Source organism: Athene noctua, chromosome 20 (genome assembly GCF_965140245.1).
Source record: "Athene noctua chromosome 20, bAthNoc1.hap1.1, whole genome shotgun sequence".
Lineage (NCBI taxonomy): Eukaryota > Metazoa > Chordata > Aves > Strigiformes > Strigidae > Athene > Athene noctua.
Window position 1 is genome coordinate 12,879,244 of NC_134056.1, and position 27,829 is coordinate 12,907,072.

The 27,829-nt window shown below is 51.5% G+C and overlaps 1 protein-coding gene across 6 annotated transcripts; it reads left to right on the forward strand.

Annotated features, from left to right (window-relative positions):
* The first annotated feature begins 1,831 nt into the window (after positions 1 to 1,831).
* On the forward strand, positions 1,832 to 27,732 carry TRAF2 (TNF receptor associated factor 2). 6 transcript variants are annotated; one of them, XM_074923442.1, is made up of 11 exons: positions 1,832 to 1,953; positions 4,044 to 4,264; positions 4,895 to 4,973; positions 5,335 to 5,433; positions 15,607 to 15,678; positions 17,380 to 17,454; positions 18,136 to 18,238; positions 18,317 to 18,495; positions 19,465 to 19,642; positions 23,165 to 23,313; positions 24,079 to 27,732. In XM_074923442.1, the coding sequence occupies exons 1-11, from the start codon at positions 1,930 to 1,932 to the stop codon at positions 24,295 to 24,297; spliced, it is 1,398 nt and encodes a 465-aa protein (XP_074779543.1). In that variant the 5' UTR covers positions 1,832 to 1,929; the 3' UTR covers positions 24,298 to 27,732. The 6 variants fall into 6 exon arrangements, with proteins under 6 accessions (XP_074779543.1, XP_074779538.1, XP_074779542.1 ...); XM_074923437.1 differs by having other exon boundaries at positions 18,136 to 18,495; XM_074923438.1 differs by lacking the exon at positions 1,832 to 1,953 and adding an exon at positions 2,429 to 2,461 and having other exon boundaries at positions 18,136 to 18,495.
* Positions 27,733 to 27,829: the final 97 nt, after the last annotated feature.

Sequence of the window (27,829 nt, forward strand, 5' to 3'; positions counted from 1 at the left end):
CAGGGCCGCAGGGGCCGCTTCCGCCCGGCCCGGGCCTGGACACACGCATCGCTTCCCGGACGTCCCTGGGAGGCCGCGGCTGGGGCCGAGAACCCTCCCGGGCGGCAGTCGGCGGGGGAGGGCGGCGTGGTGCCCTCCCGCCTGCCGCCTGCTTCAGGGCGGGGGGGCATTTCCACCCTCCGCGTGTGCGTAACGCGGATGTTTTCTGAAAGCTCCTTCCTGCCGCCCGAGGAGCCCCGGTGCCGTTCCTGGGGACAGGGGTTCCCTTCGGGCCGCTCCCCCCGGCCAGCCCCGGCCCTCGGGGGCGGGGGCCGCTCCGGTGCTGGTCACAGCTTGGCGCAAAAAAATCACCAGTTTGTGTCGGTTTCGCAGGAAACCTGCGTAAGGCCGTGGGTGAGAGGAAAGCTCAGCCCCTGAAGGGCAGCAGTTCCCTGCGCTTTCAGCTGGGAAACAGTGAAATCCCTCAGCTCTGCGCGTGAATCACCCGAAAAGTTCTGCAGTAAAGGCAGGAAAACCCAGACCTCTTGCTCATCATTTCTGAAATAAGGGGCGCAGAGAGGGGGATGGGGGTTAAAAATCCTTGGCAGCGTTTTTGTAGGTCCCGCTGGTGGCGATATGCAGGAGGAGGGGCTGGTTTCCAGGTTGGAGGTTACCTGGGCAGTCTCAGAAATCAGGTGCCGTGAGAGCGTGGGGGGTTTCCCTCCATGCAGGGGGTCCGTGGCTCCCGTCTCCACGCTGCGCCTGGCCCCAGCTGCCCGGAAATTTTGGGACAGAGTAGTTCTGGGACGAGGCAGTGGAAGGTTAATGATGTGTGTTACTCTGTGTTGCAAGACTTGCTCCTCTGGCCGCGCAGTGGCAGCCAGGGTGCTGCAGCGGTGGGTTCATCCGGAGCAGCCCCGGGGGGTTCAGGTGCTGCTCTGGCAGCTCAGGTAGGACGTTGCTGACGGTTTCCTGCCTCTTTGGGAACAGCACGTCCCGTCCCCGGCACTGCTGCCCGGGTCACAGTTAGTTCAGGAAACTGAGAAGGGGTTTTTCCTTTGCCGAATTACATCAGCTAGCCAAGAACTTCAGCAATGTAGAGGTTTTCATACTCATTTTCCCAGACAAGCGCAGCTGTGCCGGGAAAAGGGACATTGCAGCAGTGAGTGGGGTGGTGCCAGCACCGTTGCCCAGTGTCGCCCATCCCAGGGGGGCTGTGTCACGCTGTTCCCAGTTCTGACACATGCACGGGGAATGCATCCCAGCACCCTGGCCCCCACGGGCCCCCCGGAATCCCTTGCCCTGGCCCTGCGGGCACCTTGATTGCCACCTGAGCAGCGCACAGCCCCACGCAAAGGGCTCGGTGCCTCCTCGAGCTTGCACGCAGCCAACTGAGCCCGCGGTGCAGCGTTGGGCAACAGCAAGCTGGCCTGACTTGCCCCCTGTTCTGACCCGCTACGCTCCCGCGCTGGGTTACTGGGAGAGATGCCTTGGCCCCTCCGTCAGGGTAGTGCTGAACTGGTCGTGCCTGGCTCTGACCGGGGAGGATTTCCCCACTGCTGGGTGAATTCCCCGCATGGTGAGAACGAGACTATCCCTGCCCTGCCGGCGCAGGAGGTGGTAAAGCCCCGAAGCCCCTGTGCTGCCTCACCGAGAGCACAGGGAGGGCTCCGGCAGCCCCCGGCGCGGGAGCTGAGCTGGGGGGACGGGGACGTGCAGGCTGGGGACCCCGAGCAAAAAAAACCTTCTGCTGTGACCTTTTGCCAAGCGAGTTCCCCTGCAAAAAGCACCTCGTGCTGACCTCACCACCGCGTGGTGAGTGGCTGTATTTCCCCCCACGTCTTTCTTTTTTTTTTTTTTCGATTAAACCGAAACGCCTCTGCCACTGCCCGTCCTTCCTGGTGCCTCTGGTGTCTGCTCTCCCTCCAAGCGGGTGCCGCGGGACGCGGGATGGCCATGGCGCTCTGCGCACAGGTAAGCGAGCGCACGGTGTCACCCAGACTGGTCAGAAAAAATAATTCTGGGGGCTGGGGCTCACCCCAGGCCGTTCCCAAGGGACGTCTGGCACGGCACGGGTTTGGGAGGGGTGGGGGGTTATCCCCGCAGGGTGGGACCCCGGGGTGGGGGTCAGAGTGTCCCCAGGCCGAGCGCTGCTGTCCCTCCGGCCGCCCACTGTCAGGCGCGGGGGGGATGAAGGGGCCCCGGGCGGGCTGGGCCGGGTCCCAGCAGGGGTGGCCTGAGGGAACAGGCAGCGGGGGGCCAGCGGGGGGTGCCGGGGCTCTGGGGGTGGCGGTGGCGCCCGAGGCCGCTGCCCCCGCCCCAGGCCGCCCCGTCGCGAGGCGGGGCCGTTGCCCAGCGCCAGACGCGGGGGGCGTGGCCCGGATCGGGGCGTGGCCCAGATGGGGGGGTGGGGCGCGCTACACGTGTTCGGTGGGCGGGGCTTGGGGGCGCTTCCGGTGCGGGGCGCGGGCGGAGGCGGCAGGTGAGAGCAGGCGCCGCTCCCCCGCCGCGCGGTGCCGGGCTGCGGGGCTCGGCCGAGGGTCCCGCGGGGCAGGGGGCTACGGCCGGGCCGGGCCGGCACAGCGGGCGGAGGAGGAGGAGGCGGAGGAGGTGGTGGTAGGCGGGCGGGCGGGCCGGCCGGCCCTGCCCTGTGCGGCGGCGCCCGGGGCCTCGCTCCGCCTTGAGCCCGGCGCGGCCCCTCCTCGCGGCGGGCAGGCTGGGGCGCACCGGGCGGGGAGCAGCCTCCCGCCAGCGCGGGGGGGCGGCGGGCTCGGTCTCCGCGGAGCACGGCCAACCCCGGCCTCGCCCCCAAGTCCCAGCGGTGCAGGGGGGCTCCGCCGCCCGGGCTGCGTTCGGCGCCGTGCGGGAGGCGGCTGCAGCCGGGGCCGGCGACGGTGGGGTCTCCGCTAGTGGGGGCTTCCAGAGCCCTGGGCGAGCCGGTCCCGCTCCAGGCCGTGCCCTGAGCGGATGGCTGGACCAGGCGGTGCCCGGGCCTCCCACCATCCTCGCGTTGTCCCTTTGTGATCCCCGGGCACCCCTGGAGGTGCGTGTGTCTGGGACTGTAAACACAGCTTGCAAGGAACAGGCAGTCACGATGCAACTGAAAAATTGAATTTACATTAAAAACATGGTTAAATATACGTAGAAATAATGTTGCTCAGTGCAGTTGCACACGAGCCGGCACAGCAGGGCTGCGGGTGCTCCCGGGGGTGACTTGGTTGTGAAAGGGATCTTTGTTAATGCTGTCCTCATTGTCCCCGCTCTGGGGTCACTTTAGCGGCTCTAACAACCCCTGGTACAGGCAAAAGTTGGATCTTACCAGAAATTCATCTGAGTGAGCCTCACACTGGTGGGACGGAGGGACCTGGGGGTGCTGCTGCCTCGCACCTTTCAGGTGGCTGTGGAATGCACTCGCAGGGCGTGAGGGTGGGAGATGCGTCTTTAGATCATCATAAGTGGTCAAAAGAAATTCATTTTATTCTTTCCCTCCTTCCTAATTTGCTTGTGCCTCTCGCATATTTGTTTTCCAGCCCTTTGGAGAGCCCTGTAGGCCTGCTTGGGCATTGCCTGTAAATCTGGGCTCTGCTGTGTGCAGGGCATCTCCCTGGGAACATCTGGCTTTGGGCAGAATTACGGTCTTTTTTGACAACTGACAGATGTGAAAACAAGCGGTGGCAGGCTATGGTTACCTCACTTAGTGCCTACAGGTTTTTGATGAAGCAATTTATTTATACTCCTGATCAGCTTTAGGATGGTTTTTTACCCTGGTTTGGGCCAGAAGCCTTGATTTCTCTGTATAGGCTGTATTTCAATAAACTTGGATGGTGATTTTAGTGTGGGGTGTTCACCCTGTTTCTTTGTTCTGGATTTCATTCTAAAATTAACTGTAAATTTTCTTTCTATATTTTTAACTAGGTGGAGGCAGGCTTCTCATTCACATCAATGTGTTTATCTGTGTTGTTGAGTTTTGGGTGCCCGTGTAATATGCTGTGAATAATGCAGTTTATGTGAAAAATTACCACCATCCAGTTATAATCACACAGGGAAAATATTGTTGTTTTCAGGCTCTGGAGATACAGCCAGAATTTTTTGTTCACATGGCAGCAGCAAACTCTACTCCGCCTGGCTCTTTGGATCTAAACCAGCCTGGATTTGCGAAGGAGATCCTGGGAACTAAACTGGAGGTCAAATACCTCTGCTCGGATTGCAAGAATATATTGAGGAGGCCATTTCAAGCTCAGTGTGGACATCGCTACTGTTCCTATTGTCTGAAGAAAATTATAAGGTAACTAACTTTTTTGCCTTCATTCTTAAGACAAAATGCTTGAAAAGGCAGGCATTTTCAAGAAAAAAAAAAAAAGAGAAAAGTCTCATTTTTAGGGCCTTCTCAGCAAGGGAGCTGTGTTTAATCATTGAGGTTCAGTATCAGGTCATATTTAAGGGAATGTGTAATCTCTGATGTGCTTTTATTGTTCTGGGTGTTGCTTCAAAGTTCCCTTTTCCAGAATCTCCCAGATTGTTTCTGCTGTTCAGGTCACAGTCCAGGTGGATCACCCATCTCCTTCAGTCTTCCTCATAGCACTGAAGGAACTTGCTCCTTAGTCATCATATGGTTGTCGTGCCAAAATGTGAGGAATTTAAGCACTTCCAGAAGGGCTTCCAGAAAAGTTTCCTTGTGTTCAGTCTCACTCTTACCTTTAAGTGAGGGAAGTTGAATACGGGAGTTAATCAGGAGAAGAAAAATATTTAGAATCAGAAATGGGCATCAGAAATAAACATAAGTAAAGGCTCAATGTGGTGTTTTAAAAATAAGAAAATGCTTTCATTTTATAAAGTTACCAGAAATCACTTTACTGCTAAATCATAAATTGGTCTCTTTATGTTGTGTTTGATGATTATTATTTCTGTCTGATAGTGCTGGACCTCAAAAGTGTGCCAGCTGTATTCAGGAAGGAATATACGAAGAAGGAATTTCTATTTTGGAAACAAGCTCGGTAAGTAAAAATTTAAAAAAAATAAAGAAGCTCACTGATGTAATTGATACCACTTGCAGTTTTTGTTTAAAACACAGGTTCTGAGAAATCCTTATTCCTAGGAAACGTCTTCTTCAGTAGTGATAGTTATGATTAATGTGGTAGACTCCCCAGCTTCTAAAATCCAGGTCACGTTAATATAGCGGTGGCCTACTTAAACGCTGTAATAACGATTTGTTTGCCACTAGCACACCTCTGAGGATGTGATGTGGCAAGCGGCCTGGAAGAAGCCTCAATAAAGTCTTAATAAAGAATTAAGAGACTGGACTAAAGCTGCAACCCCTCAGTAATTTTTGCGGTTTACTTGTTTTTCCCATTTTAGGCTTTCCCAGATAATGCAGCTCGGCGGGAGGTGGAAAGTCTGCCTGCTGTCTGTATTAACAGTGGATGCACTTGGAAGGGGACTATTAAAGAATACGAGGTAAAGATCAAAACAAGGCTTTAGATGTCCATGTCCTTTCCTGTGTCTTTGGGGGGAGCTCAGGTGGTTTTACTTGTACACTGACACTGGCAGTGTTTGTGGGAACTTTCATCTCCCTGGACTTCACTGCAAGCTGGAGAGATTTCTTGGCTGAGCTTGTGTGCCCTGCTGAGGGCATGGACTGAACTGAAACAATTTCAGATCTGCTCATGATTGCAGGCACCGAGCACGTCTCTTCCATGGTGGAAATCACCTGCTCTATCTCCAGCTCCTTTCTGCTGTAAAAAACAAGTGAAGTGTCAAGAAACTGTGCCATGCCATGAAATTGTTGTGAAGTTCTCTGCATTATGTAAACCTAAAAGCTACTTCAGACCCATGAGCTTGGGGAAAGTGGCCTGGCCACGATCCTCTTTCCAGCCAGCTACCTCCATAGCTGCCAGGGCAGTGGGACCGGACGTTGGTCACTGGCTGGCCACCCATCACTCCGAGCTGTTCTGGACCACGAGCCTGCTGGACAGGATGGTTTTTCCAGCCCTGCTCTTCTCAAGGAGCCCACCAGCTCTTTAATCCAGGCCGCCCTTTTGTGGCCTTGAGCATTTGGTCCTTAGCATGTGTCTGGCTAACGTGCCTTGTGAGAAGCGTGTTCTTGTTGAGAGGCAGCGGGCCACATACCTCCTTGTGCTTTTCAACAAATCAACACTTCTGTGGCAATTTGCATCATTAAAATGCATTGGCAGTTAGCAGTGAATGTGTATGTACCCGTGAAGCTTTGGTGCTCCTGAAGGACAGTTTTGTCATCCCTCTTGGAATGGAAGAACCACCATGTGGGGGGTCTGAGGTGAGAGGAATAGATGTTACTTCCCTCCAACACTCATCCTAGGTAAAGATTGTAGTCCTGTGGTTCATGGAACTTTGGTAGTGGCTGAGATGTGTGTCAGGAAAAGTTGGAACTTCAGTCTGTCTAGGGTAATGTTTGGGTTCTCTCCAATGCTACTGCAAGATGACAGGAAGAAAAAACAGCTGTGGATCATGCTTGAGTTTTCTGACTAGCTCCTGAGCCTGTTGACAGAGAGATGCTTCTGCACCTCTGCTTCCTTGTCCTGCCATCTAGAACCTTCTGCTTCTTTGTGCTAAAAGTTCAGTCCAAAAGGTGAGGGCATGTAGGGTGCTAAATGGTTCTGCTGTGAAGCCCTCATTCATAGATCTCTAAGTGACTCATGGTGTGAATGAATAAATGTCAAGGGAAAAGCTTAACAGTGATGCAGCAGTGACTAGAAGTCCAATGCCTGCTGCAGTGTTCAAAATGGTGGTTGTAGTAAGGGAGCTCATCTCCATTACACTAAACCAAATTTTATTTCTCAACAGCTTCCAATGCTATTGATTGTGCTGTGACTGATGAGCTCTTCTGAACCTTTCCTCCTGGATTTAAAAAAAAAAAAATCTTAAAAGAGTTCCTGTAGAGCTCAGCAAAAATCATCAGCTACCAAAGGTCCTCCCTGTGTGGTCTCACAAACAAACGTTTGTGAGACCCTTGGAACACAGGCTTGAGTTCAGCCAGAACTTGCACTAGAAGTTCAAAAGGGCAATGAACTGTCCTGGGATAAGTCTGTCTTCTTGCAAGGCTGCAGGTGTGTGTGATGCTCCAAGACCTTAGCACAACTGCTTAAGACCATCTGAATGGATAAGGCTTTGCCTCTTTTTTTTTACTCTCCGCCTAATCTTCGAAAGGTCCTGTTAGGTGTTTTGCTAAAACAAGTCTTATGTTGTGCAGAGGTGCGGCTCCAGGGTGCTTGGGGTGCAGGTCTCCAGCACTGATCTTGACTGTCATGGGTTTTGTTAGTCTTGGGGCAGTCTTGTGTGATGAAAGGGGAGCGGGATTTCGAGCAACGTGAGTTGGTTCCTCTCGGGATTGACTTTGTCTCTCCTTCCTACCAGGGGTGGCATTCAGTCTACTGGGGTTGAGGTTATTTTGTGTGCTCTTGGGAGAAGCTATTTCTTTCCTGGGAATTGTGGGGAGGAGACAAGATCTGGACTGTGTTATCTCTCAGCTGCCTGCCAAGGAGCTGTGGCATTTAATCAGGCCTGGCTGTCCTCATGTGGTTGGAGCTTGGGAGATGGTATGTGGAGCTGAGGAGAGGAGGCGTCAAACGAACGTCTGAGCTCAGAGTCTTTCTCAGTACTGTGGACTAATGTTAAGCCCTGCCTTATGGGTAGGCTTGTTGGTTTAGTGTTAGTTTAGTGTTCTCTTCCTGCAGTATGGTTGCATCTGTAGCCAGCAATGTGTGTAACGTCCTGCAGCAGCTCAGCACTCCCACTATGGAAAGTCCCTCGCTGTGCTATTTCCGACAGGACATGGAAAGTCCCTAAGAGCTAATTCATTGTTTGCTAATTTAAAAGTCATGTGTTCGTACTGCCTCGGCTGCTATCCACTTACAAATCAAAAGATACTGTCACTTCTGGTTTGCTAATCTTATCAGGGCACGAACAAGGAAAAAAATGTTCTGCAGCTGAAAAGCTCTAGCTCTTCAACTTCAAAAAAAATTAATAAAACTGATTTCAGTTTTGCTTTCTGTTGAGACAGACCAAAGTTCAGCTCTCAAGGACAAACAAAACTGAAAGAGTGCAATCTGCTTGGACATGGCTTGCGCTCTTCTTAAAGCTGGGTGAAGCATATGAAATATTTAAGTGCTTAGCACATGTCTGTGTTTATAAATGCATTTTTCAGACTTTGTAAATATTTAGTGGCATTTGGATAAAGCAGTTTGTGGTGGGGCTGGAGGATTTTTCCTTTTAATCAGGAACCTCTTTTCATGTATAGGTTTCCTCATGAGTCTGCCTGAACGTACATACAGAAAAGCAGACTGTGGGCAGGAGCCTTTATATTCTGGTGGAAAGTCTGAGGACTTTAGCAGAAACTAAACTAGCCTATTTGACCAAAAGGCCACACCAAGAAAACATGCTCTGTGATATAGTTTGTGGTTCCTCAGCACTGGAGTGTTTCTTTACTTGCCCTGTAGTAAGTACCTCCAATTGCCTATGTCACTCTTCTGTTTTATCAATATATCTTCAGTTCTCTTATACCTTTTATTTACGCTTTTTATACCACCAGCTCCCTTTCTTTGGCACCCATCAGGATTAGGATGGGAGGAGCGGGCTGCAGAGGGGTGTTCACATGGTCAGCCATTTGTCACTCAGAGCCTGCCCTTTGTTACCCAGTTCATCTCAGGAGATACAGTATTTTTTAAGACATAAGGAAATGGAATTGTCTACGTTTTGGAAGGAGAACAAAGTTTTAAGCTTAATCTTGACAGCAGTATTTAAACTAAGTTGGAAGGGGGGTTTCTAGGAAAACAGATGAGCTCAGCTAGATCATGGTTGACTGTCATCTGTGGTGATAACCTGTCCTCATCCAAACAGGAGGGAATGTGTTTTCCTTCTGGTCAGTTGTCACTGTGGTTTTGAAGAGTTCACTTTAATTGAAGCCTGGAAGGCTGTGGAAGATGCAAAACTCAGAAAAGTTATATTACTCCGAAGCAAATGGTGTTGGAGTGTATGTCCGTGTCCCATTCTGGGCTGTGTGGCTTCCTGAAGCCAGAAGGACAAAGTAACTGGGCAGTCCTTTCTTGGCCAGTGTTCCTACTGGGAGATGTTGTAGAAGCCCTGCTACACCTTGGGTAGAGAAAACTGTCGCTCTTCAAAAATGCTCCTGGGGGCTCTGAGCCAAGGGGTGGTCCTGCTTCATGATGCTTCACCATTTCATGCCCCCTTCATTCTGGCTGCATCCCAGCAATGCCAATAGTTTCTGATGGTCATTTTCAGCTTAGGCTGAGAACTTCATCTTCAGGCTTTTGCACATTGCTTAGAAGAGCTGCTGGTCTTTGAAGCTACTTCACCTGGCTCCCGTTGCCTCTGAAGTGTGCTTCTGAGTTTTAGAGCAGTGTTGCCTGCATGGAATACAGGATTTTACATGCTGTGGCAATCACACTGGATGATGCTGTATCAGGGACACCAGCCTCCCCTTTAAAATCCTACACAGCATTTATTGTCTTTTTTTGAAGGTTTTGGCTCCAAGTTATGGTATAGTATTGAAGTGCAGTTTGCAGCTGGTTCCAAGCCTGATCAGTTTGCCCCAGGACAAGATCACTTTTTTGTGGGAGGATCCCTGACTTACACACACAAGTGACCAGAAGGACGTCCTGCTTTGGAAAAGGGGATCTGGCACACCTTTACTTTCCAGAGCTAGAGCTGAGGACCACTCAGCCTCCCTTACAGTCCCCAAAGTAGAGTTTATGTAGCTGGCTGCCCAGACACGAGGCAGTTTCTCGTCCAAGCCTGTGGTGGGAGGTAAGCCATGGGGAGTGCCGGAGCGTGCGTGTGGGAGGGGGTTGGAAAGCCCCAGCTGTAGAGGGTCTGCTCTTACCTTCTAAAAACAGCTCAGCCTTCTTGTGGTGGCCCACCTAATTAACACTTTTGGCATCTGTTTCTTGGAAAACGAAAAGCTGTAAGTCATGTGCTTTGAAGCTGAGGTGAGTGCTGTGGGTCCCTTCTAAGCATGATGAAACCCCTCAGCATGAACGCAGCTCTGGGGTTTGTGGGGCACCACTTCACACCCAGGGAGATGTTCCTGGGGCTCCAGGTGTCTGGCAGGAGCCAAAGCCATGATCACACACACACGCCCTTGGGCACTTCGAACAATTTGGACAGCCTAGAGAAGTCGTGTTTGAAATCAAGTCACTCACCACAGGCTTGACTTCTCCAGCACGTGAAAGACACCTGTCCCAGCTGTGATGTTTGTCACACCTCCCCTTTTCTGGGTGCCAGTCTGTAACACAGCCTCATGCTGTAACAGCCCTTCTGTTCACAGCCTCCACCTCCGCGCTGCCTGCGGGGCAAAGGAGTTGACCTTGCTCTTCCCCACCATCTGCAGCTCACCTTTCTAATGTGAAGGTCAAGCAGATCACTGTGAAGCTTCATCCTGCAGCTGTCCCTTCTGATCTGAGTGATGAAGGTGAAGCTTTGTGTGCTGGTGAAAGTACTGTGAGAAGGGAGGGAGATTTCTCCAGGGGTGTTATCCTGGGTCATGGTCAGTACAGGCAGTGCTTTCAGTGTGCTTGGAGCACAGCCATCAGCACTGCAGCATCTCCTGCCGCTAACAGCAGCGGTTGGCTCACTATCGGAGGTGAATTCAGATCATTCCTATGAGCGTGCTGGTGCCTGGCATCATTAGTGTGATGGTATGATTGGAGTCCACTCCCTGGTGGCAGGTTATTCTCAAGCAGTGACCTCGTTAGACATGAACAGCACATCTTGGGCATTTTTCATGCAACAGTGACTGGAACTGTTAATTGTAGCCTAGAAGACCTGTGGAGTTATCTCTGATCAGACATTCCCAATTGATTTGAACCTCCCTTATGTGTCAGCCAGCTGTTTACAGAGACTCAGTGTAGTCCAATGCCAGAATTTTTAATTTCCTTGGCAAGGGGATTTAGTCTTTTTGTTTTGCACTGCAGCTAGCTGCCTCTGAGGCAAGAGACAGTGGTGCATGGGCTCCAGCTGACTGTGGGGCCAGCTCAGGTTCACACTTGGGCTTATCTAAAATCATCTGGGGCCCAGCCCCGCTCCATTTCGGACTAGAGGCTCCTGTGGAAAATCATTCCTCTGGATTGATGAAGGGATTTGGAAAAAGCATCCTGGAGTGTCCTAGTGTCTTGTGCTTGTGTTGTTCAGAGCAAACAGGGAAAGGCAGAGTCTGTTTTAGGAAATGTTAGAAAGCCCACTGCTCTTTCAAATGTTTCTTGTACCTTCAACCTTCTTCAGAACCTGCTCTTGTTTTCACATCCATCTTCAATGCAAGAAATGCTGCCTTGATGTCCCTCTACCAATAACCCCAAATCAAATGTCTGTCTAATCAGCCATAAAAGCTGACAAAGTCATCGAATGTTGAAAGCAAAATTTCTTGTGCTGGTTCTGTGGGGTTGTGGGGCTGTGAATGAGGCCCCTGGGAGCCCCTGACATCTCTTCTGCCACTTTTAGTCCTCAACTCAGGTGGACACCATGGCGTTAGCAGAGTAAAGGCGGTGGTGGTTTCCCATGCCATCGTTGCCATATGCATGTCCACTAAAGCCACAAGCAATTACTGATGGGAACTTAATCTTTGTTTTGACACTTTCTTTGAGGTTTAATTTTTGTGATGCCAAGCGCACTTGCTTGCATCATTGTCAGCAGCGTGTCCCAGCAAAGGGAGCAGGTTGTGTGTGGCACCAGCTGATGTGATGGCCTTGGAACACTCCTGCTCCCAGCTGGCACTGAGTTACAGGCTGGGTTCCTGCTCTCCAGCCCTGTGTTGTGGGGCTCCATGCAGTAGCACGAGGACCATGTGTGTGTTTCCAGTCCACCTGTGTGATGGAAGCTCTGAGCAGGCCTGGCTTAGAACAAGCCTTAGGACTTCCCTGATGAGGAGGAGACAGCACGGAAGGGCGTGTTGACTTCAGAGGAGCAGGACATCCCAAAGTACCTGTGTTTTGCAACACACTCCCCTCCTGGAGGCTCTGGAGCCCTTGGGGACCTGGCAGAAGAGCGCAACGTTCTTCTTGGTGTGAGGGATTCGGTTTCCCTCGAAACCTAGGCAGGCTTCTTTTACACTGGAGACCCATTTTCAGTGTTTTCTCTACACTTCTGTGGGCCCATCCTTTTTCTTGTAGCCAGGCTAATAGGCCAAATGAGCTGTGGACTGGACATAGCAACATTGGACACTGCCTTAGCCCTGACAGCACTCTGCTGTGCCCTGTGCCACCTGAGCTGGCTTTCCCCTGCCATCCTGTTAATTTTCCTTCCTTTTTGTTGCTCCCTTCCTGCTGCCAAGCCTTCCAGTTTTGTTGATGCTTATGGTTGCTGTTGCTGTGCTTGGAGGGGACCAACGACTTTTAAAGATCAACCTGCAGGAGACTGTTTGCAGAAAAGCTGCTGTGTGCAGCCACACCAAGCCTGTTCTCTGCCAGCCCTGCCCTTTAAGATAACCTTCCTTCAGAGCTCTGCCAGAGGCATCTCACAGCAGCTGTTTCAGAGGTTGTTTTTCTCAGCCACTTGCTTTGCCTCTTGACTGGAGGGAGGGGGAGTGCTGTGTCACACTGATGGATTTCCCAACGCAGTTGCAAGACCTCCATAAAAATGGTTTTGTACTCTGATATGGCAGGTTACGAGCAGGGCAGCTGGGGAGCAGGTGCACCTCCTGCTCTGCCACCATGGTATGGGGACAGTAATTTTCAGCAGGAGCCTCTTCCATAAATTCAAGTTTAGCAAAGCCTTGAGAGGCACAACAGCAATCCGATTAAACTGCAGTTTTCCCTTTTGTCTTATGCAGGCGCAGCAGGGCACCTTCTCCTGGCATTCCTTAGCAAACAATCGTTGTGTCCTGCGGAGACCAGCTGCTGTGACTAAATCTCACTTTTCCCTGTGTGTGCATGTGCTTTTCTGCGTGGCTGCATTCAGATGTGCTGCCCTTGCTGCCTGTTCCTCCTGGTTGAGAGCTAGAGTGCAAGGGGATGATCCTGGGAGTGCCCTGAGAGAAATCTCAACTGCAGATAGTTTTTCTGCTTTCCTGATACTGAGGTGGGAGAGTTACAGTGTGCGCAGACCTGCAGGAGAGGGGAGGAGGGCTCAGCACCTCCACTGCAGCCTGTTGGCGCTGGAGCGGGGCACAGGTAGGTCGCAGTGGTAACCCGCGGGTGCCTGTGCCCTGAGTGTGTGCTCGTAGGCTGCCCTGGTCCTTCCAAAGGTGCTGGTGGTGTCTGATTCTCTAGTCTCTCAGGTTGGCTCCCAGAGACTTGCATGTTCTGATGGTGGCATGTGATGTACAGGCTGCCACTGGGTTGTCTCGCTGTTTATTTTTAGGGAGTGAAATTGATGTGCAGATCAATGGGCAGTTTTGGTTTTAATTGAGTGGAAAGAGCAAGGTGTTGCTGTGCAGGCTGTTAACTCTGCCCAGTTTTTCCTACTCCTGCTGTCGGATGCTGCAGGCTGGTGTGTGTCTCTGTTTACAGCTGGTGGATGAGAAGTCAACGCTGAGGTAACCAGAGAGTAGCCCTGAAGGTGTGAGACAGACTGTTGTCTTCCAGTTCTGCTTTAATTCTTCTATTGCCATCCCCCCTCTCCAACACCTGTGAGACTTGAGACAGGTTTGCTCGGGGACAACTCTGCTCTCACCAGCCCTGTTCACAGTGATGGCTTTCCAAAGCCACCTAAAATGTTCACAGCACATGCCCAAATGTCAGAGATGCTTCTCTGAGCTGCAGAAGCTCATGGATGTGGGTTTGGGAAAGGTATAAACAGGAGGATTGCCCCATTCCTGGGGGAGTGAAGTGTAGCAGGTCAGGCTTGAATGCCAACCCCTGCTCTTGGGCTCCCAGGTGGGGTGGATTTCTTACAGCAGCAATACCATCTGCCTCTGTTCAGACACCCACGTAGAGGGGGAAGGAACAGGGGATTCCAGAAGAGCCTGAAACTTTATACAAAAATTTTTGTCTAGAGGTTTGGATCTGTGCTGGTTAAAGTTAATGCTTCTGTGTGTCTTAATTTATGTATGGACCAGTTGCACTTTCAGCTTAGCTGTGCGGGGCTGGTTTCCCTTCTCGTGCTGCAGGCTGAGCACGCTTTGTGGGGCTGCCTGCACCTTGGGTGTTATATCGCAGTGTAGCGTGTAGTCGGGATGGAAGATAAACACTGGGAGGTGGGGAGTGCAGAGGGGGTGGTAGTTTCAGGCCTAGCACATCAGCACAGGAGAACGTAAGTTTTAAATGCTCCCTTTTAAAATAGTTGTCTCTACATTGAAGTTTCCTTTCTTCAGCCAGACTGTTTGTTCTTATGCCAGCATTCTGTGGGTCGTGGGGAAGATGCTATCTGGTGTTTCTAGAACATGAGAGCAGTAGGTGGGTAGAAGAAAGGGTTCAGCCCCTCTGAGTGAGTGGGATGAAGGAAGAAGGCACTCTGCCTCCTGCACCTCCTCTGCAGGCAGTGGTGTCTGTGCAGGCAGCACTGCCCAGCTGAACCGTGCAGGCTGCCCGGGCACTTTTACAGGGACAGCCCAGCGGGGCGTCGAGTTTGAGTACTCACTTAAAATATAAAAAGGAGAGAGTAACTAAGAAGCCAAAGCTGAGCCACTAATGGGTTTCACTTTCCAGTTTCTGATGTGGTAACAGTATTTAAGTTTGTGCATGTTTCGCCCCCCAAGACAGTAACTTGTTTTAATAAAGCGTAAATGCGACCACGTTTTCAAAGCATCTGGTTTCAGACGACTCCTTTATAAATGCTTCTGGGTTTTTTTCCTATTATTACCATGGCAGGGTACTTTAGTACACTTATCTTTTAATCTGAATTTTGAGCTGCGTATTCATGGAATTTACAATGCCTTGTTTCAACTGGTTGGTGTGTAAAGAGAAGGTTTAAGTGGTGTGAAAATGACACAGAAAGCAGAGGCACGTTCTAGTATTCCCAATTTAGCCAGTATCACTGGCCCTAGTATTTGCTGAGGACAGAGTATTACATTGCCCTGATCATTTGTTCAGCTCCTCTGGCCGCCAAACAAACTGTGTGTGCTCTTGCTGCAGTGGTGGGTATTTGTGTGCAGGGACTGTTAAATGAAACAGTTTTAAAATATTTTTCTTTCTGGTTGAAAAATGGTTTTCTGATTTGAATGTAAAGATGCTGTCAGACAGCTCAGCCCCGTGTGTGATGAGTAGGCTATGGGTTCATACTTCAGCTGACTGATAACCATTACAGTGGAAAAATTATACAAATGATCTTGATGACATAGTGGCTTGCTTCAGTCAACCTGCCTGAATGGGTATTTTCCTGGCAGAGCCATAAATGGAGCTTCCTGTTGATAATCTTATTCATCAAAGCAATAATTTGATAATTTTTTTTTTTTAAATATTGTAGCAACTTTTAAATTGAAGCTGAGGCCGTGTAAACACCCCAAATTCTGGTAGCCTGGAGATAGCACAAATGAGTCAGCATGCAGAATTATCAGTGTGACCAAGATTTGAGTATCGGTTGGTAGAGTACAATGCTTTTCTGTAGTAAAGTATAAAACTACCCTTGTTGAATTGTACTCATCATATAACCTCATTGGAGCTTTTATTTAGAGGACCAAATATTCTCCTGTCGGTTCTCTTACAGGCTCATGACGAAGTCTGCCCTGAATTTCCACTGACTTGTGAAGGCTGTGGGAAGAAGATCCCAAGGGAGAAGGTACCGTCCAGCTGTTGGTGAACCTCACGCCACGGTGGCGTTTGGCATCCTGATGGGCTGACACCAGCGGGCTTGGAGCAGGGAGGAAGACCAAGACCATTAGAAAATGAAATGAGAAAAACAATTAAGTGGCAGCCATTAGTACAGATGTGACCTTTCCATAAGGCTCAAAATACTGGTCAGGTGGGGTGAGCACTTGTAGCTTTGTGTTAGCGCTGCTGACGCTGCCTCCCTTTGAGTGGTGTCTTGGGTGCAGAACCTCCATGGGAAAAGCACACTCGTGGTTTTAAGGAGTACTTCTGTCCTGTGTAACTATATCAACCCCTGCTGCTATTACGGGAAGGGAGCCCATCTCCTGCTAAATTAATTTATTCCAAATTAATCATGTAAAGAATCCATATCTATAGGGTCCCCCCTGCTGCTGACTCCTGGGACAAGGCTCAAAAGTCTGAAAATCAAAGGTTTTGGGAAACATCTTCAGAAAGCATCTGAAACCATCCTGCCTGCTACAGGCAAATATTTTTAGTAGCACTGTTGCAAAAGGTCATTTTAGCAGGGCAGGGGGAACAGAAGCATCAAAAAGATGAGTGAAGGGTTCTTCTAAATGGGCAGAATAATGAAGGACTTGGTGCTGGGGTCTTGGGATACAGATCTGCTTGTCTGCAGACTGAAGCTGGAACCCAGCAGAGGCTAGGCTTGTAGGATTCCCAAAGGTGATCTCTCCTTTGTTTAAATATTAACTCCCTCTTTTATCCCTCTCCAAACTTCTGTTGATTAGCTGCAGCCGTTGTAACTCTGAGTAACCTGACTCATTAAGCAAGCCAGATGGATCTAGATGCTTTTAAGAAATTGGTTTAAAAAGTTTTAATCGACATTTGTTGTAGCAGATGTAGGTGTTAAATGTGGAATATGGTTGTTGTTCAGAACAGACCACTGATATCTGATGAGGAGAGGTATATCAAAAACAAGATGGTGATGTGCCAGTGCTTGTTAGCATTAACCATGCACTGTGTGGGAACCCAAACGAGTCATCCTGGCAGCTGGGGGTTAGTGGCACTTCTCTGTAGAAATATCCACCGTTGGCCTTGGCTCCTTATAGAGCTTCAGCTGCCAGATGAGTGGTGTCCAAGGTGCAGTGTCCTTCAGCACCCCGGTGACATGATGCTGGACCCAGCAGAGCAGCTTCCCTCACACAGGTAGACTTGCGGTAATTGCTATAAATACTCAGGCAGGACTACTGGGAAGCCTTTTGTTCTCAGATGTGTAATGCTTACCTGGAAGTAAAAATACCAAGCTGCAGTGGGTTATATGAAGTGCTCAAAATTGAACAGCTATCTGTTTTATAGGGTTGTTCCTTATGCCTCCCCTTCCTCTGCCCTCAGTGAAGATTGTTGCTCAGCATCCATAACGTGTACCTGTGCTGGTTGCTTTTTCTTTCTTGCATATGCAGGTGAGAAGTGAGACCTAGCTGTCAAGAGAAAGAGAAAAAAAACTTACTTCCACATGTCAGTGCTGTATTTACCTTACAGTGGAAGTCATACCTAATTGTAGGTAGTGTCCAGGTTTAACTAGTTTGGCAGCTAGTGATTACTGATGGCTTGGGTGTTCTTGAGATCACCTTCAGTTTTCTAGGTGTCAGCAAGATGGAAAGGGAGCTACTGGGGACACGTAAGATCTAACATTGCCTTCCTTTCTTTCTAGTTTCGGGACCATGTGAAAACTTGTGGCAGATCTAAAGTGCCTTGCAGATTTGAGGTTGTCGGGTGTGCTGAGGTGGTAAGGGCTTGTCTGTTGATGTTTATCATGGGACTTGTTTTCAGTTCCAGTGTTAGAGTTAATCTGCAAACTGCTGTTGCCCAAACTGTTACAGATGTTTGTATTCAGATATTTGAACAAAGTGGTGTTTCAGACCCTTTGCAAATGGAGCTTGACATCATCCGCTGTCTAGTTTGGGTGTCCAGAGAATGAATTTAATGTGGAAGGAAACCTCCTCCCTCTTGAGGAACATCCTGAGTGCTTTGGGACCCTGGTGGTTATGTTGCTTTCAGCTGTAAGCGCAGATCTGAGGCCAGGCCATATTTCTCCATGTGACTTAGTTTTCCCAGCTCCTATTTGGTGATGTTCATACAAATTCCTCCTCGGGGGGATTACATGAGGCTTTGTCCTTGGTGCTGTTCAGTACATCTGGCAGAGCCCGTTTGGGAAGTAATGGAGGAAGACAGGGTAGAGCAGTGTACAACTGGGGAAAAGTTAAGCATCCATCTATGTATGTTATTTGCAGCATTTCTAAAACAAACCACCCCACCCTCAAAACAGGTTTTTTAACTATCTTTCTTTGGTTTTTCCCCTTTATAATTTAAAGCTAACGTTGTGACCTCAAGAGGAGGAATTTGTTCTGTGGATGGTGACAGCGTAGATTGAGATTGCTGAATGGGGGCTGTATTTCTCTTCATGTAGGTGGAAAATGAAAAGCTACTAGAACATGAAAGCAAGTGTTTGGCGGAGCATCTCTACATGCTACTGAGTTTTGTGCTCAGCCTCAAGGCTGGGTCTGGAGACCTAAAGCCCCTTCCTGCCCTTTCCTCATCACAAAACAACTCCCCACTGCTGGCAGCAAGCTCTCTGTGCTCAGAGTCAGAGCTCTCCAGGTCCTTGGAGCTCTTGGGAAGATGTGAGGCTCTTGAGAGGAAAACGGTGACCTTTGAGAACATTGTCTGTGTGCTCAATCGGGAGGTGGAAAGAGTGTCTCTAACAGCCGAAGCCTACAGTCGGCAGCATCGACTAGACCAGGAGAAAATCGAAACACTGAGTAACAAGGTGTGTAACCACTGGCTTGGGCTTTCCAGCACTCTGAGCAGAGACTTTTCAGTTTCCTTTCCATGTTATTAGGTAGCAAAGCTTCACCGCCTAGCCCTGAAGCTTCACAAATCCGAAGGCAGAACTAAAATATCGTTTGTGCCTGTGCCCAACTCTCAAAAGCTTCCTGGAAGATGGGAATTAAACTGAGATGCATAAAGCGTTCAGATCTCTTGTTAGTAATCAAGTTATGCAGACACCGAGATGTTGTTGTTCTTAGGTGAAGATTTCCAACAAGAGACAGAGCACCCAGCATTTCACTTGGATCTCTCTGAATCCATGGGGCTGTGCACCTTCCAGACCTTTCGAAAGGAGTGTAAACATTGATGCTGTGCTACAGTGTTGTGCGGAGCATGGTCTGGAGGTGTGAAGAATCTGCCCCCAGCAGTATGCTCCAGCACAATCCCTGCTGAGCACTGCCAGTGTGTCTTGGCACTGGGAGTTGTGCAGTTTGCAGTGTACCTGTGCTCTCTCGGCAAGGCAGCTGCCAAAACTGCCCTGACTCTCTGTTAGGTAGCAGTGATTAACCCTCTGGAGACCTCGTTGGCTGGGTGTAGGTTCTTCTCCTTTTCGATCTAGTTTTGCACAATGCTGACTCGTTGTTTTTTTCCCCTCCCCATCCTCACTTCTTTTGCTGCTACCGTAGCGGAGCTGCTCATTGGGAGGATTTTTCCGTTCGCTGTGGGGAAGTTTCTAGCTCAAGCACTGAGTTGTATTGATGCATCTTCTCCAGAATGACAGGGTTCAGAAGGCAGTTCAGTGAATTGGCTTACAGTGCTGAATTTCTCCCTCCCGTGACCCCTGTCAGTTCTGGAGAATGTCTCTCGCTAAAGAGTCATCCTGAAGGGGATTCTGGTGTCTACTGGCTTTCTCGGGTCTCACAGCAGTACGTGTTTCTAACCAGGCTGCACCGTGTATCCCACTGAGCAGGTCCGGCAGCTGGAAAGGAGCATTGGGCTCAAAGATCTGGCCATGGCTGAGATGGAGGAAAAGATCCGCAACATGGAAGCTTCCACCTACGATGGTATTTTCATCTGGAAGATAACAGAATTTGCCAGGAAGCGTCAGGAGGCGATAACAGGCCGCTCTCCTGCAATCTTCTCTCCAGGTTATTGCCTGCAAATTTGCGAAACTGCAAAAGCCTTTTGTGTCTCAGCTGGGTGTGGGATTTGCAGTGGTGTCCTTAGCAGGGGAGCTGCTGGCCATTCAGGTGTTCTTCTGTTCTTCTTTCCTTGTGGAGCCTGAACCACTTTTTTTTTTTTTTTTTGACATTGAGCGAAATGAAACTGCTGCTGAAAAAGGTGCTTTTTTGATTGCAGAAGACCTTTATAATTTCTCATAATGGAGAATGCAACCCTCTTAGCTCTGGAATAGCCCTGCATAACCCTTTAGTTAGAATTAAAATACTCAGAGACCATAAAACCAGCAGTAAAATGATGAAGGAAGAGAGGAAATATCTGAGCCCCAGAAATGTATTTTAGTGCCTAAAGCATGATGGTGCAAGGGACTATGTCTAAAGCCCAAACCATACCTAGGGAAGTGCTTGAATATTTGTTGGAGGAAGAGGCTCTCCTTGCAGAACTGCCCCAGCCCAGCACTGTTCCTCCTGTTCTTAAAAAAGAAAATCTTGGACAGTGAGCAGTGGGTTATAATCTGTCTTGTTTGCTTATGGGAGCACTTCCCAGGCTTGCAGCTGTAAGATTAAACCATCTCTTCACACAATTTAATTGCGCGTTGGGGAACTCACCTTGCAACAGAATGGTTGAAGAGGGGTGTCTGTGTCTGCCTGAGCAGGAATCACTTAGATCTAAGTGTGCTGGAGAGCTTTTTCAAAATGCCCAGAGCTGCATGCAAACTCAGGGCACGTACCTTACACCTGCTTCCTGGTGCTGTGAAAAAGCAGACTGTGGCTGAGCTACAAGATAAAAGCAATTGAATTTTTAAAACTACTTTAAAATCTGGTTTTTGGATGAAGGCTGTTGAGTCCATTTTTTCTCTTGAAAAACTGAAATAAAAACGGTTTCCTCTTCTTGAGGAGGGAACTAAACTGCTACTGAAACTGTGCACATGCAATTAGCATTTCCTTTTAAAAGTCAGCAGCAGCTGTGGAAAACCCCTGCTCTCTGTCCCCGTCAGGAAGGGCAGCACTTACTTCCTTTTCCCAAAGCCAACAAATCAGCTTCATATCTGTTTTATTTGATTTAGAGGACCTTAAATCTTGCATCCTGTCCATCTCCTACACTGCACTCAAGAGCTGTTTGACCTGACAGTCTCCAGAGGCTGCAGTGTGGAGGGAGATGCTGGATGGAGCTGACTCTTGTCCTCTGGCCACGGGCATCCTGCTTGCTGTGCCCTGTCTTGGGGGCTACTCAGACCCCTCCATGTGCTGATGCCACCTGGGGTCCCTGCGGAGGGTGGGATTTATTTTTCTAGGTTGGAGAATCAAGTCAGCTGGTGGAGGGGTATAAGTATCAGAGTCAGCCCAAGGGAGGGAAAGGGGTGAAACCTCTCCAAATGCAGGAGGCTTTGTATGTGCAGACGTTTGTCTGGCCGTGCTCTGAGCGCACAGTCCCTCCCCGAGCTGCAGCTCATGGTTGCTGGTGCCTCCTCCTCCTCCACGCTGTGTGCTGGTATGTCTCCATCCCCTGCCTGGCAGTGGTGACAGGGCAACAAAGGCAGGGCTCAGGGCTTTTATAAACTCTTTAATCAAAGAGTTTATTTTTACAACTACTTTGTGGGCCACCAGACTGTGTTTTATGTTGCTGGTGGGTTTCTGCACTCTGCTCATGAAAATCTTAATCTGTGGCTGGTGGGATTGGAAGGTGAGGGTGCCTCTGCCTGACGCTAGAACCGCTGCTGGGAAAGGCAGGACTTTTTTTTAAATCTTGCAAGTGCAAAGTAGAAGGCCTTGTTTGCTGTAGAATTCGATTGTGTCATTTAGACAAGAGATCCTTGTTCCTGATGTTGCTTTAGCTGAGAAAATTAGGCTGAGAAACAAATGTTTCTTTTGCAGGTGGATTTTTTTTAATCTTAGAAAGTGAAGCAAATAGACTAGTGCTGTTCAGTCTGAGAAGGAGACAGCTGTGAGGAGAGAGGTCTAGGTTGTGAATAGGATGAAAAAGGGAAATAAGTGTAATTGTTTGTTTTGTATTTAAATGTAAAGATGAGGAAATGCCAAATGAAAACTGTGTTAAACCAAAGAGAAGGAAGTAGGGTTACCACTCACTCACTTTGTAAGGACACGATTGCTACAGGATTTTGCAAAGGACAAAATCATAAAAGTTCAAAAAGGCAAATCCTCAAAAGAAATGTTCATGGGCGTGAATTGGGACAGACCAAAGTGAAGCTCCTGCTGGAAAGCCACGTGCTCTGGCCATCAGATGCTGGGGGGCAGCTTGCTGGGCTTTTGCTTTGCTTCTGATGCGCTTTGCCTTTGCTGGGACAGTGGGAAGCAGGATGCCTGGGTCACTGCTCCGAGCTGGTAGTGTGGTGCACGAGGTGTTCAGCACTCTGGCTGCCTGGTGCCTTTTCCTGGGTACTCCCACTGCTCTGACCAGCCATCCTTTCAGTTCCCCACCTGGTTTTATGTTCACAGGGTTACAGGAGTGCTGAGAAGCCTGGGGGGTGGTGAGGATCTGTCGCTTGGACTAGCAGAGGGTGGCATCCACCCTTGAAAGCCTTTGGGTAAAACAGGTGGAGAGGGAGGACTAGAGGAAACGAGTTGGGGAGTGCCAGGAGGGAAGGGGTGACAAAGCCCTCATCTCTTGCTCCTCACCCTGTGGAAGTGCACAGTATCTCTGCTGTTGCTAGTCTGCCTCTTCCTAAAAGTGCACCGAGTCCTGCAGAAGGTGCCAGTTCTGATCTCTTGCCCCATGCCCTGAGGCTGTTGAGCCTCACCAGACCTGAGGCATGTAGCTCTGTGCTGCTGAGAGGGCAGTTTGCAGCAGGTCCCCTTCTGAGGTGTGTTTCTGTGGCCCTGCACGGGTCTGGTATCACAACATGGGCATTCCCAGAACTGCTGGAGAAGGAGAGAGCCTGGGATCCCAGAGCCCGTACTCAGTGGTGCAGGGTGGCTGGGATCCCAGTGGGACATTGAAGCTCACCTCTTTGAGCCCTTGGCCCCATCAGAGGCAGCCAGCTTACAGAGAGGGTGAAGGGAGTACTGAGGATGGTCTACCCCCAGACAGGGTTTTTTGGGGTGGTTTTATTCCTGCTCATCAGCATTATTGCCACAAACTGCAGCTCCTTTAGCAGTGATGTGCAGCGCAGCTGGTGGATCTGGAGGGGGATGCAGTGGGCAGTGCCCAGCTCCCAGCACTGCTCGGGGGGCTTGTGCCTGTGGTGGTGGGTGGGGAGAGCCCAAGGGGCCGGTGGTGCCCTGCTCTGCCCCGCAGCCATCTGTGTCTCGACTCTGGACCAGGGGCTCGTGACTGCCTGACCTTGGGCTGTCTCCAAGCCAGTCTAAAAGGGCATCTGACTGTTAGTTGCAAACCACCTCTGTGGTGCAGGTGTTTTAAGACCCAGACCTGGCTTCTTCCAGGACCCAGGTCCTCAGAGTTCAGAGGAACCTGCTGGTGCCAGGCTTTGCTGGGCTGGATGCTCACTGTGTCTGTTTTGCAATCTTCGATAGCTTTCTACACGAGCAAGTACGGCTACAAGATGTGTCTGCGCGTTTACCTGAATGGGGATGGCACCGGGCGAGGGACCCACCTGTCCTTGTTCTTTGTGGTGATGAAAGGACCCAACGACGCACTCCTGCGGTGGCCCTTCAACCAGAAGGTGGGTTTGGGACAGCGCCCGCCGTGGCCAGCAGTGTTGCTTCTCTAGTTTTTTCACCTACCTGATCTTTCAGATGCCGTTGGTCTGGCCTAGTTAGCAAGCAGAAGAAGGAAGGACTTTGATATATCAGCAGCCCTGGGGATTCCCCAGTGTTGCGGAAAGCAGCAAGCGTGCTGCAGGGCAGGGCACGACACGGCAGAGCCTGGGGCAGGAGGGCAGCAGCGTGATCGGGAGGCGAGCGGAGCCTCTGCCTGAACTCACGTGAGGGAAGGTTGTCCTGGCCTTGGTACTCGGGGTGCAGCTGATGCTCACTTGGCATCAGGAGCTCAGATTGCTGTTCCTAGATGTTGCAGGTTTGTGAAACACTTCAAAGCTGAGCAGGTGTAGTATAGGGAGGGAGGGAGAAACCACCTGCTTTCACAGGGGGACGGCAAGTCTAGGACTTCATGAGGAACCTGTGTGGGGTATTGGCATTGGGAGCAAACACCATGTCAGCCACTTCTAGGTTGTCAGTCAGTCTGACAGCCCTGTGCTGCCACACAGAAGTTTCCAGTGACAGGGCAGGATGTGGAAAGGTTTCTGCAGAATGTGACTGAGATGACATTGTCCGCTGGCCCTACTTACAGGCATTTCTCAGGCTCATGATGTGGCTCTGGTTCCATTGGCATTTGCATGTTTCACAGGCTTCAGGTGAGCAGGTTACTGGACAGGGTTTCCGTGTGCTCTTTATTCAGCCACACTTGTATATTTTCACATTTCCCCCAGGTAACCCTGATGCTCCTGGATCAGAACAACCGGGAGCACATCATTGATGCCTTCCGACCCGACGTGACATCCTCCTCCTTTCAGCGACCCATCACAGAAATGAACATTGCCAGCGGCTGCCCGCTGTTCTGCCCCGTCTCCATGATGGAAGCCAAGAACTCCTACGTGCGTGATGACGCCATCTTTATTAAAGCCATCGTTGATCTCACGGGCCTCTAACCCTCCTCACCTCCGGGAGCAGTGAACGCAGAGCCAGCCCCAGGTGGGGCATCCCCCTCTTCAGGCAGGTCTCGGAGCAAGGAGGGGGCAGAAAGCAGAAGGGGAAAAGCCCTTCCCAAAAAAGGGACCTTCACTCTGAGTGGAAACAAGGTGTCTGGTGGGAACCCTCTTCCCTGGTGTCAGAGAGACCTTCCCTGAGAAGAGGTTTGCATGGACGTTCACAGTCTGCAGGTACAAGATCTCCTGCAGGGACTTGGGTGTCCGAACTGCCGCTGTCTGGGGTCCCAGTGGAAATCAGTGCAGCTCTTGCTCTACCAGTTTAGTGCAGATCTGCAGTGCTCTGTAGTAAAACAAGGGTTTGGCCTGACCAAGCACCACCTCGTGTGGATGTTTGGCTCAGCCACCTAGGATTTTCTGCAGAGATCTCTGTGTTCCTGGAAGTTTTCTGTGCTGCAGGGGTGCTGTTGCTCTGTGCTGCTGGCTGGTCTGTGCCTCGGTGGACAGGAAGGCTGCGTGGCAGGCTCGCTGCAGGCTGGGTCAGAAGTGCAAACAGTTTTCCTGCTGTTTTAATGACGTCAGTGTCCTCAGAGGTGCTAAGCTGTGTGGCCAGCGGGGGAGTGGTACCCCGAGTCTGGCCCTTGCTGTGGGATGGGGCAGGCAGTGCCTGTGGCCTGGGAGGGAGTGTGGGGCAGCACTGGGGATGCCCATGGTGAAAGAGAAGTGACTCTCCCCTGGAGACTGCGTGTCCTGTCCCAGGAGAGGAGGGTGATGCAGGGCTCACTGCAGGATGTCACACCCCTCAACCCCAAGAGCCCCAGGTGGGTTTTTAGCCAGACCCTGCCATTCTCTGCCTGCCCGTGCCTGAGGCAGAGGTGGGCAGGATGGTGGCAGTGCTGGCAGGTGTCTTTACTCACACACAGATGCTCCTGAGCTGGCTTTCAGCCCCATTGTGGGGCAGCTGCAGCAGCGCAGGCACACCAGCCTTCCCAGGGCCTTCTCCAGCGGCCAGGCACATGCAGCTGCAGCTCCACTGCTGTCTGCACCTACGCTGCTGCCATCCGTCTGCACAGGCACTGTCACCTCTGCAGCTGCCTGCACAGAGAGCTGCTGCTGGCCAGCCTGTGCTCTCCCCAAGGGGCTGCCTTGCCCACCAGTGGCAGCTTTGCCCTGTCCCCTTGGCTCTGGGGACAGCGTGCCTGCCAGTTTCTGGTCATTGCACACTCTGCTTGGCCCCTCGCTGAGGCTGCAGCCACCTGGGTAGGAGCTGGGGTGGCTGGAGTCGTCCCAGAGTGAAGCTTGCTGTCCCCTTCTTGTGCCTGGCCTCCTGGCACCACTTCTTTCTGGGCAGCAAGCATTCAGCACCCACGAGAAGGTCTCTGTGGAGAAGAAACGGCTGCTACGTCCCTGGGGTGTGTCTGGCTGGTCCCTTGGAGTTGTTTTGTTGTGGCTGTAGCACTGGGCAGGTAGTTAACCAGGCTGGACGCTGGAGGCTTTGCTGCCTTCTCTGCCTGTGCTCCTCTCGCCTGCTTCAGCTCCTGAACGTGCCCCAGGAGAGGTTTTGTTGGTCCCGGGAGCTGGCTGCTGAGCCCACCTTGCAATAATAGCCCAGGACCTGGTCCAGCTCCTGTGCTGCTCCTCGGGCTGGGAAGGGGCACAGTGAGGCTGGAGGGTGGTCACCCTCTTCTTGCTTGTAGCTGCCACAGGTCACCCTGGGCAGGGAGTCACAGGCCCGGGGGACATGAGGCTGTGGTGGAGGAAGGCCCAAAGCCCCTCTGCCTGCAGCTCCCTGCCTGGTGGACACAGACTCCACCTTGCTTGGGCTCTGCTCCCACCGCTGCTCCAGCACAGCCACCCTGGTGGGCCAGGGACACCACAGGTGGGGAGGAGCTGTGGCCCAGCAAGACCTGCGGCTCTGCTGTCCCCTGGGCCGTGGCACCGCACTGACTGCCTGCTCCTGGGGTGCTTTGGGGTGTCCCTGCTGCTGCCTGGGGAGCTTGGGGGGGTGCCCGATGTCCTTCTCCAGGCTGGTGGGTAGCTGAGCTGGACCCTGACCCAGGCTGAACCTCCTGCACCCAAGGGTGCTGCACTGCCTGCAGATGGGTGATGGGATGACCTTCAAGCCCCCCTTTGGAGTCTCCCCGTGCATCTTGTAACACCTGTTGTGTGCAGAGGCCGCAGCCGGGAGCACACTCCACTGTTTCAGCAGGAGGAGGGGGACAAGAGCCTGTGCTGGGGTGAGCACAGCCACTGCAGGTGAGGCAGCATGGGCTGGGAAACCTGCTGGCGTGGCTGCTGCAACCCTGGGAAAAGGCGAGGGCAGGGGAACAGGCAGGGGCCTGCCCGCTCCTTCCCCAGGGCAGATGGTCGGTAGGTGTGTGTCCACCCACAGCAGCCCCTAGCAGAGCAGAGTGGGGCTGGGCAGCTGCCTGCACCCTGCCTTGCTGCCCCTGCCCCCTTGGCTCTACTCGGAGGTGGGAGAGGGGGGGCAGGACCCTTCCTTTGTGCGAGCCCCAGCCTGTCACCGGGCATGGATCAAGCCCTGTGTTGCCATTCTCACCTTACTGCCTTAGGAGGAAAACAAAAAGCCTATCAGAGCCTGAGAGCCCTGCTTGCACCCGCACAGCTCTTCACCACCAGGCCTGAGGGAGGCTCCCAGCCCTGCAGAGGCTGGGAAGGGCCTGGAATGGGGGAGGAGAATCTCCTCCTCCCATTCAGCACTCGGGAATTTAAGTATATTCTGTGGGATGGGAGCAGGGAAGCTTGGTCTGAGCTGATGTGTCTTTGCTCTTGGGGTGCTGGACGCCTGCAGCCGGGCCGTGTGGCTCTGGCCAAGTGGTGCCTGGGGTGCCTGTGGAGGTGCTGGCTCAGCTGGGGCGCCTGGGCTGTTACAGGGAGTGGGTGCTGGTCCCCCTGCCCAGGCAGGTGCCTGGATGGTGGGTGGGAGAGTCAGTGCTGTGAGCAAAGCTGAGGCTGAGCCCCTGCAGCCTGTGGAGGGGCCGTGCTGCCGTTGGAAAGGGGCACCCCGGGCCGTGGCACAGCAGGTGAGCCCCTGCGACAGCAGCTCGTAGTTGCCACGGTGTTTCCCTTCCCTCACCCGTGGCGGAGGGGAGGCAGATCTGGTGCTCACAGACGCTGTCTGCTCCTTTTTCATTTTTCAGCAGTTCTGGCGCTCACAGTGGGAATTGTGCGTGTCCCTCACAGCAGCCCGTGCGCTGCAGGCAGGGCTGTGGTACCTTCCCGGACACAGCTCTACCAGCCCAGCTGGCACACAGATGGACACTCGGCACAAGCCACTACTGGATTTTTTTTTTTTTCCCTTTTGACCACAGCTATGGGAGAACACCCATCCCAGCCTGGCATTGTGAAGTAAGGTTTTTTTTTTTCCCTTGAGGATGTGGTATGGTCAAAACCACTAATAAAAGCTGTTTGAAGAGTGCTGTTGTTGTATCATCTCTGGGGTACTGGGGCTCCAGCACTGCACGGAGTGGAACAGGAGCAGGGGCAGCACCACCACCTTGGGCTGGCGTGTTAT

What these genes read in the sequence shown, in the direction of transcription:
- TRAF2 (XM_074923437.1), top strand. Translation starts at nt 1,930, where the DNA reads ATGGCCATGGCGCTCTGCGCACAG. An exon ending in AGAAGATCCCAAGGGAGAAG is followed by an intron (nt 15,679 to 17,379) that starts GTACCGTCCAGC and finishes CTTTCTTTCTAG; the next exon opens with TTTCGGGACCATGTGAAAAC. An exon ending in TCGAAACACTGAGTAACAAG is followed by an intron (nt 18,496 to 19,464) that starts GTGTGTAACCAC and finishes CCCACTGAGCAG; the next exon opens with GTCCGGCAGCTGGAAAGGAG.